Source organism: Astyanax mexicanus, chromosome 7 (assembly GCF_023375975.1).
Source record: "Astyanax mexicanus isolate ESR-SI-001 chromosome 7, AstMex3_surface, whole genome shotgun sequence".
In the NCBI taxonomy this organism is placed as follows: Eukaryota; Metazoa; Chordata; class Actinopteri; order Characiformes; family Acestrorhamphidae; genus Astyanax; species Astyanax mexicanus.
The window spans coordinates 34,394,401-34,411,651 of NC_064414.1; the positions used below are offsets into that span (position 1 = coordinate 34,394,401).

General features: G+C 38.0%; 2 protein-coding genes across 2 annotated transcripts; both read left to right on the forward strand.

Annotated features, from left to right (window-relative positions):
• Nucleotides 1-213: 213 nt before the first annotated feature.
• slc18a3a (solute carrier family 18 member 3a) lies at nucleotides 214-3,237 on the forward strand. Its single transcript, XM_007249485.4, has one exon. The coding sequence runs from the start codon at nucleotides 931-933 to the stop codon at nucleotides 2,488-2,490; it is 1,560 nt and encodes a 519-aa protein (XP_007249547.1). The 5' UTR covers nucleotides 214-930; the 3' UTR covers nucleotides 2,491-3,237.
• Nucleotides 3,238-3,801: 564 nt separating this feature from the next.
• Nucleotides 3,802-17,137, forward strand: chata (choline O-acetyltransferase a). The gene is made up of 15 exons (XM_007249484.4): nucleotides 3,802-4,242; nucleotides 4,615-4,715; nucleotides 5,297-5,488; nucleotides 5,890-6,008; nucleotides 7,015-7,068; nucleotides 7,206-7,386; nucleotides 7,780-7,957; nucleotides 9,342-9,511; nucleotides 9,604-9,704; nucleotides 12,024-12,152; nucleotides 12,257-12,379; nucleotides 13,506-13,647; nucleotides 13,780-13,842; nucleotides 13,990-14,127; nucleotides 15,008-17,137. Exons 2-15 carry the CDS (start codon nucleotides 4,674-4,676, stop codon nucleotides 15,284-15,286), a joined length of 1,911 nt encoding a protein of 636 aa, XP_007249546.2. The 5' UTR covers nucleotides 3,802-4,242; nucleotides 4,615-4,673; the 3' UTR covers nucleotides 15,287-17,137.
• The last annotated feature ends 114 nt before the right edge of the window (nucleotides 17,138-17,251 follow it).

The window sequence follows — 17,251 nt, forward strand, 5'->3', positions numbered from 1 at the left end:
AAAATCATAATTTAATCTCAATGAAGATTATGAAAAGTTATGAAGTCGTTCTCTTACTATATGTAACTGTGTTGAATATGAGATTTAAAAAAACTTTAATGGCCAAAAAGAAACGAGTTGTGCAACTATAGAAGCTTTGTTTCATTTGTTTGTTTATATATATTTAATTCCACACTTTCTCTGCTTTAGATGTTGGTAAGAATGCTGATCTCATCTCTTGAGGTATATCTTCAAGGAATTATTTCCAAGAACGGAAGAAGATTTGGGAGTGACCTGCTCTGTAATCAGAGAGAGTGTGTGTAATTGACTGTGCTGCCGCGTTAAATTAGCCTAATAAATGCGGCTGGTTGGGGAACCACTGGGGGGCAAGCAAGCAGTGCGTCACATCCCTGGGAAAAAAGAGGAGAGATTTCAATGGAATCAACAAACATGCGCGTGTGTCCCCCTGCCAGTGGTCACAGTCCCGAGCCTGCTGGACTGAGATGATGACAAGCCTCGTAGCGTTACAGGTGAATGAATCTGCTCGAGTGAGAGCTCTTCTTACCTTCCAGGCTCTCTAAACAGACACCTCAGACCATGGAGGACGAGCAGGTGATTTTCTGACCTGAGCGCGAGTTTTCCGACTTCTTCTTTTCGTCACCTGAATGACGGCGAAATGAAATTCCTCTGGCCGTCAGCGATAAAACGCGCCCAAGTCACGGAAGGAGAAAATCGCGAGCAATGAAGAAGAGCAGCAGCATGCGAAGAAGGTAAAGCAGAAGAAAAGTTCATCATCTAGCCGAGGCTCGGGTGTTCAGTAAGTGAACAGGCGGAGAGAAACCCATGCGCACAGGCAGCGCGCTTTCTGCTGGAGTGTAGAGCAGTGTGTGAAAGACTCGAAAGAGTTTAACCGGTTGTTTGTTTTTTGTGAAAGAAGAAAAAGAGTGAATCATGGCAGCGGAGGGATCCGGAGGCTTGGCACAGTCTGCCGCGGTTAAACTGTCCGAGATGGGCGAAAGAACTAAACAGTTAGGCACCGCTATCCAGGACCCCGAGCGACAGCGGAGGATCATTCTAGTGATTGTCTGTGTGGCACTTTTGTTAGATAATATGCTTTACATGGTGATCGTACCAATTGTACCAGATTATTTAGCCCGTCTAGAAAGTCAATCAGAGCAGTCCCACCATGTGGTGCTCTCAAATTCCACAAACAGCAGCTCACAAACCAACTTCCCGGCAGAGAACTTGGATCTGCAGGTCGGTGTCCTTTTTGCCTCTAAAGCCATTCTGCAGCTCATTGTCAACCCTCTGACGGGGACCTTCATAGACCGAGTCGGATACGACATCCCACTTCTAATCGGACTTTCCATCATGTTCGTGTCCACCTGCATTTTTGCCTTTGCCGAGAATTACGCGACCATGTTCGTGGCTCGCAGCATGCAGGGTCTCGGCTCTGCCTTCGCGGACACTGCTGGGATTGCTATGATAGCAGACACGTACACGGAGGAGGCAGAGAGAAGTCGAGCCCTGGGCATTGCCTTGGCTTTCATCTCCTTCGGCAGCCTGGCGGCGCCCCCCTTTGGCGGGGTGTTGTACCAGTTCGCGGGGAAGCGTGTCCCCTTCATCGCGCTCGCCTGCGTGTGCCTAGCTGATGGTATACTGTGTTTAACTGTGCTCAAGCCGTTCTCCAGCAGGACTAGAGAAAACATGCCCGTTGGCCCCCCCATTTATAAACTCATGATTGACCCCTACATAGCCGTAGTGGCAGGTGCGCTGACGACCTGTAACATACCCCTCGCCTTTCTAGAACCCACTATTGCAAACTGGATGGAAGAGACCATGGACTCGTCCCAGTGGCAGATTGGCCTCACCTGGCTGCCGGCTTTTTTCCCGCACGTTTTGGGGGTCTACATCACTGTGAAGCTGGCAGCCCAGTACCCACACTTGCAGTGGTTCTACGGGGCTCTTGGCATGGTCATTATCGGGGCTAGCTCTTGCACTGTGCCAGCATGCAAAAACTTTGAACAGCTCATCATCCCCTTGTGCGGCATCTGCTTTGGCATCGCGTTAGTGGACACTGCTCTACTGCCCACCCTCGCGTTCCTGGTCGATGTGCGCCACGTGTCCGTGTACGGCAGCGTGTACGCGATTGCGGACATTTCCTACTGCGTCGCCTACGCGATGGGTCCGATCGTGGCCGGCAAGATAGTGCATGACCTCGGCTTTGTGCAGCTAAACCTGGGTATGGGCCTCGCCAACGTGCTTTACGCACCGGCACTGCTCCTGTTGCGCAACGTGTGCATGATGAAGCCTTCCCATTCCGAGAGGAACATGCTGCTGGAAGAGGGGGCCACGGGTCTCTACGACACCATCCGGATGGAAGAACGCCAAGCCAGAAAGCACGGCTACAGCACCTCGGGAAACTGCCTGCCTGTGGACGAGAACGGCACTTTTGCTGGGAACACGAGGTCGTACTCTGAAGAGGAGACGTCTGAACCTGAATACATCTAAACTCCCACACACGTACCACCCACTGTTTAATGTTTAATTGGGCCGATTTCCCTGACACATTCTAAGGCTACATATGAGGCTTCACTAAAGAATCCTCCTCAGATTGTAGACTTAAACTGTGTCTGGAAAAGCAGCCTTTAATGTTGTAACCCATAGCCGTAGATTGCAATCCTTTCAGACTGGTGGAAAATGTGCAACCTACAAAACATAGAAGGTATATAATATAAAACTGTCAAAAAAAAAGTCATGACATTCAGATTACAATTAAAACAACTCGATCATGTTCTGTTTTTTTCTTTCATTTTTCTGAAGAAAACATATCTGTGACCATCTTCTTCAAGATTTATTTACGAAAGTAGTTTAAGCAGTGTACTGATTTATCCTCAGTAAAACACATCTGTATTGTATCAGTGTATCAAAATGCATTCAGGGATATAAACACGGTGTGAATGCACATATGGAAATGTGCGCCAGAGTTCCAAGTAGGCTTAAGCTATACTGCTGTTCTGCGGTTTTGTGCTGCTAATAAAATAATATGCAATGTCACTTGACACTTTCATGGATTAAATGGATGGATCTAGTGTGTGTACCCTGCGTCTCCACTGTCTGTGGCATATGTAGCCTGTAATATTGTTAGAGTTTATTTCTGGAATGCGTCCGTGTATATTATGGAACATAAACTGTATATAATGTGTATATCAAGTGTACATAATTAAAACATTATGCTGGAGACAACATTTCCTTGCATTCTCGTGTGTGCGGCCGTTTTTTACTATTTATTTTGTGATGGAAAGTGCAAACTGGAAACCTGGAAACAAGTTTAAAACATAAAAAAAAAACATTGTGCAATAAGAGTCTGAATAAAAGGCCTAAAGTTGCCTTCGAGAAGTGTTTTGTTGCACATATTAATGTTACTGTTCTTTAACGAGTTCAAATAAGAGATAGACACCACTAGTCAGCATCAATTATTTATAGATTATCCTACAAAATAGAAAAAGTAGAGAAAAGAAAATAATAGAAAACACAGACCAGGTCAGTACTGCATTCTGGCCATTCAAGGCCACTAAACTGACTCTATAAGGGCAAAGAGTAAATTAATATTGTTTTCATTGCTCTAGCACTCCCAACTAATGGCATCCATGTGAACTCAGATCCACAATCCAAACCACCAGGCTAATTACTGAGAGAAGATTAATCAGAAACACAAAGGTTCATAATAAATCTTCCAGTTGATGAAATCAATTGACACTGGTTCATTCTCTGGGCAATGACCCGTAATGATGACCCTAAGTACATGGAAAACTGATGGAGAACATCTAAGAGGAGGTGTCTTCAGTATCGTGCACGGTGCTCTCTTTCCTATTCCTCCGTAGGAAGTAATCTTAAGAACAAAAACGGTCCATAAGTCCTCTACGAAACTCTCTACGAATGTCGAAAGGTGGAAACTTTGATTGAAGAAAGAAATGAGGCGCTCTGGCGTTGTGAGGTGGGGCTGGAGAGGTAAAGATGCCATATAACGCTGCGTAATTCGCGGATGGAGCTCGATGGGCGGAGCTTCGTCTTCCCACCTTGCAGCTCTTGCGGAGCTTAGGGGGGTACACATGGTTTTCAATGGAGAGCATGCGAGAAGTCTTTTCGAGAAGGGATTGGGGTTTACATTAGCGCCACTTTTCTTTCTGAGAGAGCTTTAGAGATCCAATGAAAGTGGATAAACTTTTTTAGGCTTCTCCAGGACACGACAGCAGCAGTCTGGTGAGTAAATAAATTTTAAAAAAAGTTGTTTTTGCATGTAGATTATGTGTTGTTTTTATTTACTGTCAAGTAGACTATGAAGTGATTATTCAGTAGAGATATAGTTATATAAAATAACTGTATTATTGGCTATTTATTAAGCTATTTTGTTTTGGGGTTTGGTGTGTATCTTTAAGATTGTAATGTGAATTTAGAATTAAATGCAGTTACATTTTATCTATACTGACGTTATAGGATACTGTTCCATTTCAGTAGTTATCATCAAGTAGCATATCTTAATCCAATGGCAGCATGAAAGGGTGGTAAAACGAAAAATCTAAACACAGGGTTCAATTTCTCTTTGATATCTCCTTAATTCCCTCAAATCTCCAGGGGTCAGTAGGCAAGCTGCGCAGTTTTCTCTCGCCTCGTTGAGCTCCGCAACTTTGACGATGCCGGTTTTGGAACGCAAACCATCAAGAGACCAAGATGATGTCAGTATAAAGCCTATATTCTTTTCTATCCATTATTAACACAGATGTTTCAGGCTATAAACAGTACTGTTTGGAAGTCACAGTGTGATTACTCACTGTGAACAGCTTTAAATATGCATTTCCTTTTATTCAGATTCCTTCTGATTAGGCTGTAGACAGTATTGTTGAAAGCTTTGCACTACAAGATTAATCATTCTCGGCCAGTGCTTTCAGCTGTGATGGAGCTGAGGTCTTAACAAGAGTAGGCACCACCACATACAGTGCAGAAGAATCTGACCAAATGAAAGTTATTTGGCTTTCCTCCAGCACTACGCTTTGAAAACCTATGACAAAAATGGCCTAAATTAATTCTTAATATGACCCGAAGCTGTTCAGGCATTAAAGATTAACTGCAAGCCTTGAATACTCTCTAAAAGGCAAATTACAATTACAGACACACATTGGTTTATAGGCAAATGGCATGGGAGCGTAAATGAGAAAAGGAGAGAAGCAATTTAATTATATGTTTTCCCTAATGTGTTTGAAACAGAAATAAATGATTAAGTGCTCTCAATAATAAAGTTCCAGTTTCATCTGTTCAGGGCCTGCCCAAGTTGCCAGTGCCAGCCTTAAAGCAAACCCTGGACATGTATCTGAAGTGTATGAGACATCTGGTGACTGAAGAGCAGTTCAACAAGACCAAGGCCATCACAGAGAAGTTTGCAAGCCCTGGCGGGGTGGGAGAGCTGCTTCATAAAAAGCTGCTGGAAAGGAAAGAGGTTAAAGCCAACTGGGTAAGGCCTGTTTTTTTTTTTTTTTACCGGTTGCTTGCTATTCGTTACCAGAGTAAATAAGGTGAGGTAAATGTTAGAGCTGACTTTAAGGTATTTACTGTGTTCATGTGTAATGTAGATATCATAATATTTTTTCTTATCAATTTGCTAGACAAGCTATGACCAGTTTACTGTATGAACCTCCCTTTTAAGTTATAAAAAAACCTCCTAAAACTAGAGCACAGCCTTCTGTCACAATGATCATTATTTTAAAGCCTCAAATGATTGGAAGTTTGCCATTATTTACACAATTTACATGTATAAGAAGATTCATACAATATGGTCCAAGTTCCTATTGGCAACTTAGTAAACGCACACCCTCCATTGTAACACGTGAACATAAAATATTCTCATCTTCTCAGGTATACGACTTCTGGCTTGAAGATATGTATTTGAATAACAGATTAGCACTACCTGTCAACTCTAGCCCTGCTATGGTCTTCACAAAGCAGAACTTCAGGGCTCAGAGTGACGCGCTCAGGTATTGGACCCTGGGGCTGGAGCTGGGAGCACTTCCATCTTAATTTCACTGCTTAAAACATTCAAGCTGAATGGCTTCTCAAAATTCGAAAACTAAAGGAACGGAATTGAGATGGAAATGATCCCATCTTTAGTGTTTTGCACATTTTCATCTGTGAAACTGAATGCATCCATAAAAATGAATAATGCAGAACATGGCATGTCTAGAAAATGTTTGGAACTTCATAGAAATTGTGTAAACCTGTCAAGTGTGTGTACTGCATGTTCTTCTTCCATCAGCTGTGCAGCTCCATATGTGTGGGTTATGGAGGGGCATATCATAATACTACAGTTGTGTTTAAAAGCCAGTATACTCAGGAAAGGAGAAGTAGTTTATTTTCCATTATTTATGGAAAAGGATTGATTTTTGGATGGATCCCTGTTTTAGGACACAATTGCTATAGGGATCAAATTGTTTTTTTTTAGGTAAAGTTAAGACATAATCTCAGTCTACATCTTCATTTTACTTTAAACTCTGCCAAACCTGATTGTGAAGTTTATGCTTGCGTATATTACTTGGGATGGTTTTGGCTTGATTTATACAAAATCTTAGCATTAAGAGAAGACACTTTGGCCAGTGGATTGTGAGTTTGAATCATGGGTTAGCACAGGCATCTGTTTGCTGATGTATCAGAGTTGGGAAGCCTGTGCTTTCCTAGTGATGTGCTGTGGCTGACTTTACACATATCAGAGGAGGCATGTGCTTGTCCTCACCCTCCTAGTTTCTAGAGCATTCCAATTGATTGGGGTAATTGGCTAAAAAATAATTAGAGAGAAAATTGGAGAAAAAAAATAGGCCATTCATATTTTGATTTTGATATTTCTATTGGCATTTTCTCACTCCAAATCCCACAATTCCACATTGCATACATTTGTTTGCTCATTGCAAAAAATATATATTTTTAATGTCTCATATATGCTGTAATTTATTATCGTAATTACAAATGTCCTTTTTTTTCCTTCAACAGATTTGCAGCTCATCTAATTTCAGGGGTGTTAGAATATAAGGTACTAATTGACGGGTAAGTTCTACTTTGTCTGTTCTCTCTTGCCAATACCAATTTCTGGTCTTTTACACCCAGAGCACAATGTTCCTTTCATTAGGAAAGTTTCTTTGTCTCCCTCTGTGTAAGAGCTTACTCTGACTTTTGTTTTGTAGACATGCCTTACCGGTAGACTATGCCCGTGGGCAGTTGGCAGGGACTCCCTTGTGCATGGAGCAGTATTACAGGCTCTTCACCTCCTACCGTCTACCTGGACTAAAGACAGACACCCTGGTGGCCCAGAAGAGCAGTATAATGCCAGAACCAGAACATATCATTGTGGCCTGTAAAAACCAGGTAGGGTATAAAAGTGCAGAGGAACAAGGGTATGTTTAAGTTATGTTTGATCTGGCACAGGAGCTAACTGCCTACCAGGGGACTGTATCAGTGCTGATGAACAATTCCCTTGGGCGTTTTATTTTTTTGTTCTACGACATAATTAATAGGCAAGGTTTGCAAACAGGTGCTCACTGTTGACTTAATGAAGATGGCTGTGGATCATCTTTATGCTTGAGATATTTTTAATTATGTAAAGACAATCGCTTTAAATGTCATAATTAAAAGTTACAGTCACTGATTAGGAGCTTCACTTCTACTCAAAATGGCTATCAATGTGTCAGTATGTTTTTTTCTGTGTACACTGTCACTTGTAGAGCACAAATTGATCAAAGTCTGCTCTTATTTTTCCAGTTTTTTGTTCTTGACGTGGTTATTAACTTCCGCCGACTCAATGAGAGCGACCTGTACACCCAGCTGCAGAAGATCAGGAAGATGGCAGACAGTGAAGAGGAGCGTCTGCCTCCTATTGGACTGCTCACCTCAGATGGCCGGACAGAGTGGGCAGAGTCTCGCAGTGTCCTTGTTAAAGGTCAGGTGTTGCACCACTGAAGAGTCAGATTTGATTCAAATATGTTTTAGTTGACAGGAACTGCAGTGGCAATCTAAAGCATTATCCTAAATTATACCTTTTGGAATTTTCTTGGCACCGTTAGTTTCAGCTAAACTTTACACTAAGATACACTCGTACATTCTTTCTAATGAAATGAAAGTCTACTGTAAGTTGACCCATTGCTGACATACAGCTCTGGAATAATTAAGAGACCACTCCAGTTTCTGAATCAGTTTCTCTGATTTTGCTATTTATAGGTATATGTTTGAGTAAAATGAACATTGTTGTTTTATTCTATAAACTATGGACAACATTTCTCCCAAATTCCAAATAAAAATATTGTAATTTAGGGCGTTTATTTTCAGAAAATGAGAAATTGGCTGAAATAACAAAAAGATTACGAGCTTTCAGATCTCAAATAATGCAAAGAAAACAAGTTCATATTCATAAAGTTTTAAGAGTTTAGAAGTCAATATTTGATTTAATAACCCTGTTTTTAATCACAGTTTTCATGCATCTTGGCATGTTCTCCTCCACCAGTCTTACACACTGCTTTTGTATAACTTTAAGCTACTCCTGGTGCAAAAATTCAAGCAGTTCAGCTTGGTTTGATGCTTGTGATCATCCATCTTCCTCTTGATTTTATTCCAGAGGTTTTCAATTTGTTAAAATCAAAGAAAATCATAATTTTTAAGTGGTCTCTTAATTTTTTCCAGAGCTGTAGATGTGCAAATATACACACACATACACACACAAACACACTGTAGAGAAGTTCTGCCAATATAATAGGCCTCTATGGAGCAGCTGAACTAGAGGGGTATATAAAGCCCCCAGCATGGAGATGTGGAACAGAGGAACAGTGCCTCATCATACGTTGGGGATGTGCAGGGTTGGTAATTATCCAGTTTCAAAATATAGTTGAACGCTTTCTCTGGACATTAGAGACTCTTACTCAAACAAAAGCATAATAAACTCTTTTTTAATGATTCACTTCATCAATAAATAATAAGCAAGTGTCCCAATACTTTTGTTTTTTAATGGAGAGTTTCCAAGTTTACAGTGATTAAGCCTAGTTTTGAAAATTTTCTATTGAAAGGAAACAATAGTCTATGGTCCTTATCAAGGAAACTGAGTCCTTGTGTACATGTATTTTGTGTTTAAATCAGATCAGCAATATCAAGTTCATTCATACTGTTTTGTAATGTGTCCACAATGCATTTCTCTCAGAGAAGATTATCAGTTTATAAATTAGCAGTTAATCTGAATAATTATCTTACAAGCTCGGCAGAAACCAGTACACATTCCAGAATGAATACAGGCTCATCACACACCAAAGCATGCTGATTATGAGCATCTGCTGCAGATTCTACCAACAGAGATTCTCTGGATATGATCGAGCGCTGCCTGTGTCTGGTGTGCTTGGATGAAGCGTGTGGCATGGAGCTGAACGACACAAATCGAGCCATGCTGATGCTCCACGGAGGAGGAAAGAACAAGAACGGAGCAAACCGCTGGTATGACAAGCCCATGCAGGTACAGCATTTAAATATATAAAATGCCAATCTAATAAAAAGACGCAGGTGATGCCTTAATATGTGGATTACATCTGTGAATGTGACTGTCAGTTTGTGGTAGGTGCAGACGGATGCTGCGGCGTTGTTTGTGAACACTCACCGTTTGAGGGAATCGTGCTGGTCCAGTGCACTGAATATTTACTGAAATACATGTAAGCTATGCAACATATACTTCTCATGTTCTCTATTATGAGCTATTATGTGCTTTATTTGGGCTGCACAATATGTTGTGTGTTAAATGTGCTTTTTTGTGTTATGAGAATTTTCTGTCAGTGTTTTGATAAATCAAAGTGTTCATGCAATTCAGCAATATAATCACAATACTAATACTGTGTCCATATGGTGCAAGTCAGTGGTCAACATAGTATACTATATATTACACTATATACTATTTTGTGCTATACTTCATATTGTACTGTCTACTGTACTACTGTACTATACTACATACTGTCATGCCAATGGAATATCAGAATGTAAATTAATCAAGAAGTTTTACCTCAGGGGACAGCTTGAAAACACACACACGCCTGTATAGATTGTGCTTGTTGCAAGGTGACTTGAATTATATTAATTATTGAGTTCTAGTGTAATTTGATAGTGGGTGTCCATTTCTGAAATTGTGCTGGCGTTTGCCGTTCCTCAAACAACAGTGTCAAAAAAATAAGACTACTTGAAAATGATGAGTTTCTTTGATTTTACCAAATTGAAAACCTTTGGAATATAATCAAGAGGAAGATGGATGATCACAAACCATCAAACCAAGTTGAACTGCTTGAATTTTTGCACCAGGAGTGATATGAAGTTATCCAAAAGCAGTGTTTAAGACTGGTGGAGGAGAACATGCCAAGATGCATAAAACTGTGATTAAAAAACAGGGTTATCCCACCAGATATTGATTTCTGAACTCTTAAAACTTTATGAATATAAATTTGTTTTATTTGCATTATTTGAGGTCTGAAAGCGCTGCATCTTTTTCCATTTCTAATTTCTTGCAAATAAATGCTTTAAATAACAATAATTTTGGAATTTGGGAGAAATGTTGTCCAGAGATTATAGAATAAAAAAACAATTTTATTTTACACAAACATCTACCTATAAATACCAAAATCAGAGAAACTGATTTAGAAACTGAAGTGGCCTCTTAATTTGTTTCCAGAGCTGCATATAATATATAAGGCATTACCACTGACAGTGGACAGCCGAGTGGATGATTATGACTCCATTGGTATTTGGCTAGCATTGTCCATGAGAACAGGCAAGTGACTCTGGCTGGAATTTAAGTACACATGCAGGAGGCCCCACACACATATCCCTCAGGGCAGTGCAGTGTCCCATGACTTTTGGCATGTCAGTGTATACCAGGGGTGTGCCATATTGTATCGTACACTATAATATTGCGAAATATTTTCTGATATTGAAAAAACTCTATATCATGATATCACAATATTTTTGAAAGCGGTATATTTTAGTATTTGCTTTACTATTTACTGTATTTACTTTTAGTAAACATACTGTAGTTTTGTGGTAGATGTTTGTTATTTTTAAATTGTTTTACACTATTTTTATCTTAGACAAAATCAGGGTCTTGGTAATTTGGTGTAAAATGAAAATAGACAAACATTTATTGACTATTTTGTTTCTACAGAATGAACGAAAATTTTACATTTATACTAAATAAAACTTTTATATTTTTATATTTTTATATTTTATATTTTATTTATTTTATATTTTTATATTTTTGTATAGTAGTATATTGTTCTACAATCTCATTATCACAAAAATACCCTGAAATATTGTGATATTATTTTAGGGCCATATTGCTCAATTTGTTTTATTATATTAGACCCATAGTAAATTATAGATTTCACTATGCATGAAAACAACAACTATAGTGCTCAGTTAATCCAGTTTTTACCTTCATATGTACACATTAGAGCTGAATCAATTATTGAGGATTTATCATTAAAATGGAATACACCCTATTTTGAAAAGAGCTTTGACTGTACATTTTAATTCTGTTCACCAGCACTAAACACACCCCAGTCAGATAAGGAACATCTTCGCCAAGCAGCAGAATACAGCAGAAATATGAAGTTGCTGAGATTCCTTGGAAAGCTAGTAAAACGGAGCCAATAAAAAAGTTTCCGAACTTAGTGTTTGTTTTCCTGATTTAATCAAACAAAAAATCATTCCAAAATTTGCAGCTTAAATGCTCTATTCATAATACCTAGAAGTCATAGACTGCACAATTCCTAAATCCACAATAACGCATAAAACCAGTCAGTGAAATAAACTATTAATCAGCTGTTAATTAGAAGAGAAAAAGGTAGAACAGATCTAGATTGGTTCAAATTGTAGCTTAGGTGTCTTTGCTGGTGCCAATAAATATACATGTAGGAGACTAAAGGAAGCTGCTATATGTGTATGTGTGTGTGTGTGTGTGTGTGTGTGTGTGTGTGTGCCACTCTTAGGCGAGGCAGCCCTTCCAAGCTGGTGAGGGCAGCCAGTGTGAGTGAGCTGCCAGCCCCGAGGCGGCTTCGCTGGAAATGGTCGCCAGAAATCCAGGCATGTCTCACCGCCTCGGCAGACAAATTACAAAGGCAAGCCAACAGGACACTGACTTCTTCTGAGCAGTAAAGTCAACATGTGATTCCTAACAATCTGAACATTGTTACTTAAATTTATATGTATTTATTATATTCAGGCTTGTTGACAATCTTGACATGAATGTCCATAAGTTCACTGGCTACGGAAAAGAGTTCATCAAAAAGCAGAAAATGAGTCCTGATGCGTACATACAGGTCGCTCTGCAGTTTGCCTTTTACAGGTGAGTTTGCCGTGTTCATCCTTGTCTAATATACTTGGAACATTATCTAAACACTATGCTTTTGGCTCACAAATATAAAAAATACTGAATAAAATAGTTTTTATAGTTTTGACTGTTTATCATATTTATAAGATTTTAGACTACACATTTTTATTTGAATATTTTCATCGTTCCACTTAATATTTTTACTTGCACATATTTGGACAATAACAGAGAGACCAGTTTTAGAGAAAATTGGAATTTGGTTTAAAAAAAAAAAAAACACATTTGACTTAGACCTATAAACTTTTTTGAATAATTCATTTCAATTGAAATAATTGAAATGTCTAAATTATTTACATTTTTTAAATTTAGAAATATTTTTAGGAACAACTTTGTTATTCAAATAATTATTTAACTTATTGAGGCAGCACTTCAGACATGGCAACCCACCCAACATCAAAGAAAACTGTATAAAATGTACAAAAGTACTAAAGTACTTTAAAGTGAAAGTACACATTCATCTATTTGTAATAATGTGCAATGAAAAATTTAATGTTACACAGTGTTTATATGGAATTTATATAGCCATGCTTCACGCACAACAGGCATTTTATATATACTTTGACCCATATTATATACAGCTCTAAAAAAAAGAAATAAAGAGACCACTTCAATTTCTGAATCAGTATCTTTGACTAAAATGAACATTGTTATTTTATTCTATAAACTTCTGACAATATGTCTTGCAAATTCCAAATAAAAATATTGTCATTTAGAGCATTTATTTGCAAAAAATAAGAAATGGAAAAAGATTCAGAGCTTTCAGATCTCAAATAATGCAAAGAAAACAAGTTCATTTTCATAAAGAGTTAAGAGTTGGTTTTTAATCACAGGTTTCATGCATCTTGGCATGTTCTCCTCCACCAGTCTTACACACTGCTTTTGGATAAATTTATGCCACTCCTGGCGCAAAAATTCAAGCAGTTCAGCTTGGTTTGATGGATTGTGATCATCCATCTTCATCTTGATTATATTCCAGAGGTTTTTAATTTGGTAAAATCAAAGTGGTCTCTTATTTTTCTTATTTTTTTCTAGAGCTGTATATATTAACTTTATTACTCTCTCTTATTTTACCGATACTCAGATGTCATGGAAGAGCAGTGCCGACCTATGAGAGTGCGTCAATCCGCCGCTTTCAACAGGGTCGCGTGGACAACATTCGCTCTTCCACACCTGAAGCTTTGGCCTTTGTGAAAGCCATGACTGATAAAAAGTCTAGTCTGACAGTATGTGATTGCACATGTTCACATGTCTCAACACCTAAATCAGCATAAACAATTCACAGATCCATCTATCAGAATAAGACTAATGGCTTATGCTTCACCTCATTTGATTGTATTATACTGTTTTTTTTTTAGGATGCTGAGAAGCTGGAGAAGTTACGGGATGCTATTAAGGCACAAACCAATTATACAATCCTGGTAAATAAAGCTGAGCCTGCTGTTGCACAATTACCTTTTTCTGCTAAATGGATTCATAGATCTTCCTATAATAATATGTCTCAGTTTAAGTCTCGCCTTCACAATAACGCATTGCTTCTGCATGGAAAAAACACTCTGTTTGAACAGGCTATCACAGGGATGGGCATAGACAATCACTTACTCGGACTGCGAGAGATATGTAAGGAGCTCAACTTGGAGAAGCCAGAGTTTTTCACAGATGAGACGTACATCATCAGCAACCAATTCATCCTCTCCACAAGTCAGGTACATTAACAACTGTGCATCCAAAATTTGCCATTATTTGAAAACACATCATAGTTGACAAATGGGTAAAACTTTAACACTGGCATGACAATAATACTAACCTCAGACAATTAATCCACAGGCTGAACATTGTTCTACTGTATTGTTCTGTATTGTGTAAGAGTTCTAGAAAACAGCTCTGAAAAACTTCAAATTCTGAATCAGTTTCTCTAATTTTGCTATTTATAAGTATATGTTTGAGTAAAATGAACATTGTAGTTTTATTCTGTAAACTATGGACAACATTTCTCCCAAATTCTAAATAAAAATATTGTCATTTAGAGCATTATTTTTAGGCAAAATGAGAAATGACTGAAATAACAAAAAAGATACAGAGCTTTCAGGCCTCAAATAATGCTTAAAATGCTTAAAAGTTTATATTCATAACGTTTTAAGAGTTCAGAAATCAATATTTGGTGGAATAACCCTGGTTTTTAATCACAGTTTTCATGCATCTTGGCCTGTTCTTCTCCACCAGTCTTACACACTGCTTTTGGATAACTTTATGCCACTCTTGGTGCAAAAATTCAAGCAGTTTAGCTTGGTTTGATGGCTTGTGATTATTCATCTTCCTCTCGATTATATTCCAGATCAACTCATCATTTTCCAGTGGTCTCTTACTTATTTCCAGAGCTATATGTTCAGGTTAAAAAACAAATCCTAAGCTGCAAATGTAAATAGAAAAGGATGGGGTTTACCCCAAATAAAAGGCCTATTTATCACACAAAGTAAAAAAGTTATATATTATGAAAAGCATCCCACACAGTGCTTTTGTAATACTCTATACTCTGGATGCTGCTGACCATCAGGTCAACGTTAACGGTGTAATTTTTGGATGCAGGTTCCGACAACCGTGGAGATGTTTTGCTGCTATGGACCTGTGGTCCCCAATGGCTATGGAGCCTGCTACAATCCCCAGTCGGACCACATCATGTTCTGTGTGTCCAGTTTCCATGACAGCCCCGAGACCTCTTCAGATATGTTTGTGAAAGCTCTGGTGGAATGCCTGGGGGAAATGCAGGATCTATGCCAAATATGCAACACTCAAGCCAAACCATGTAACTCCACAGAGAGGACAGAGGATGCCTCCAAGGCAGTGAAGAATAGTGGAAAGACATAACACACCTGAGAAGCAGCGGACCATCTGGGGTTTCTAACTTCACTTGAATTAATCTTTCGTATACTGTGGTGCGTATTGTATTTAAACTATTTTGTCCAAGAGTCAGTTCATGGGTGTATTCTATATAATAAAAGTGATGTTAGTCTGAATATTAAGGAGATATTGAGTTAGGCTACTGTGAAAACAAAAGGGAAATCTGTGCGTCTATGAGGAAATAAAACTAAGAAACATTGCGGGTCACATTTTAAACAAATGCCTTTAAACATTGATGCTGCAAGACTGCACTCACTATAACTCAACTCATACGCACAAATCTATAGTGAAGGGTCAGTTAGGTCACTGTTCCTGAAACACCTGACTAAAAATCTTGATTGATTGATAAGAATGTATGAAATGTATCGAAGAATAAAAAAAAAATAAACATTGTTTTTCAAGTTCAGCTTGAAACTTAGGCTAAGTTCACATTACAAGGCTGAAGTTACTCAAATCAGATTTTTTTGCTCAATTTGGCTTAGATCTGATCTTTCCATGGCTGTGTGAACATGCTGAATCCAATTTTTTCAAACCAGATTTGAGTCACTTTCATATGTGGTCCTAAATCTGAGTCATGTATCTGTATCCCATCCATGATCATGCGATATGAATGTGAACAGTCAAATCGGAATTCTGCAAAAGCAAGCCGCATCTGAACATGTACTTCAGATACGCTGTTTGCTGTTTCTCCACTCCAGCAAAAGATGCTCCACATATGAGCTGCTAACGCATCCATTTCCCTTTATAAATCTACAATTAATCTCTTAACTATGACATTTTTTTTGTTGTTGGTGAAGAAGGCGGCATTTATACACGTATCAATGTGTGCATGTGAGGCGTTTCAGGGACAGATTTGTTCACATTACACACAGATACAGATCACTTACATTTATGAATGTGAACCGTAAAGATAGTCAAATCCGATCTGAGCAAAAAAACCTATTTGAGCAATGTGGCTTGTAATGTAAATGTAGCCTTAGTTATCAGAGGTTGCCATTAGGGCTGGACGATATATTACAATATATTTATATCACAATAATAATAAAAAAAGAATGATTGTATAATAAATCACATTATTTTCATTTTCTTATTGTTATTTTTAGATTATGAAAATTTTTATCTTGGTTTTGTCTTTGACTCTTTGACTGATAAAAGCCTCGATGTTGACTACAGCACTACATACAACATTAGTACGATATAACAACGTTCAGCATGTATTCACACCATCAGTGAGGAAACTGTGAGTCTTTGGTCTTGTATGAATGTCTCAACAGTTCTATTTCATTCCTATGCAACCAACTGCAAACATATATTGTCCATTAGTTCAAACTGTAGTTCAAAATATAATTTATTTAAAGTATATTCTAAATCCCATATAGATATATATTAGATATATATTAGAGACACAGAAATACTCTATATATATATTGATAGTTTAAATGCACCATGTGCATTCATACAGATCAAGTATTAAAAAAAGTATCCAAAAGTTTATTTTATATGAAATATGTCAGATTTATTATATAATTATATGAGTCATGTATTCCTATTCAGAGTCCAGAACAGTATCTGCAATAATGTAAATGTTTGAGTGTTATGTATGTATTACTGTCATCTCAACTCAACTGTGTGAAATATCTAAGTGTAAGCAGTTACATCACTTTTTATTTATATTGTACATGTATTGTTGCTGCTGATTTTGTGTATGTATTAAATTTATGTTTTACATGATTCATTTGCTGATTATCAAAAACATCTACTTGTCATATGTGCTTCAAGTGTTGAAACTATTTTATTTAGGAAACTGAAATAAGTTATTTTTCTATTTTAATGTTTTGATTAAAAACATGCATCATAAATTGTCATGAGGTTTTGAACTATTATTTTAAAAAGGAAAGCCCATATTTTCTCCTTCTTTGCAAGGCTTTGTAT

Coding starts and splice junctions, on each gene's coding strand:
- slc18a3a (XM_007249485.4), top strand. CDS start 931: ATGGCAGCGGAGGGATCCGGAGGCTTGGCACAGTCTGCCGCGGTTAAA.
- chata (XM_007249484.4), top strand. CDS start 4,674: ATGCCGGTTTTGGAACGCAAACCATCAAGAGACCAAGATGAT. Junction 9,512..9,603: donor GGTATGACAAGCCCATGCAG/GTACAGCATTTA, acceptor TGTGACTGTCAG/TTTGTGGTAGGTGCAGACGG. Junction 14,128..15,007: donor TCATCCTCTCCACAAGTCAG/GTACATTAACAA, acceptor TTTTGGATGCAG/GTTCCGACAACCGTGGAGAT.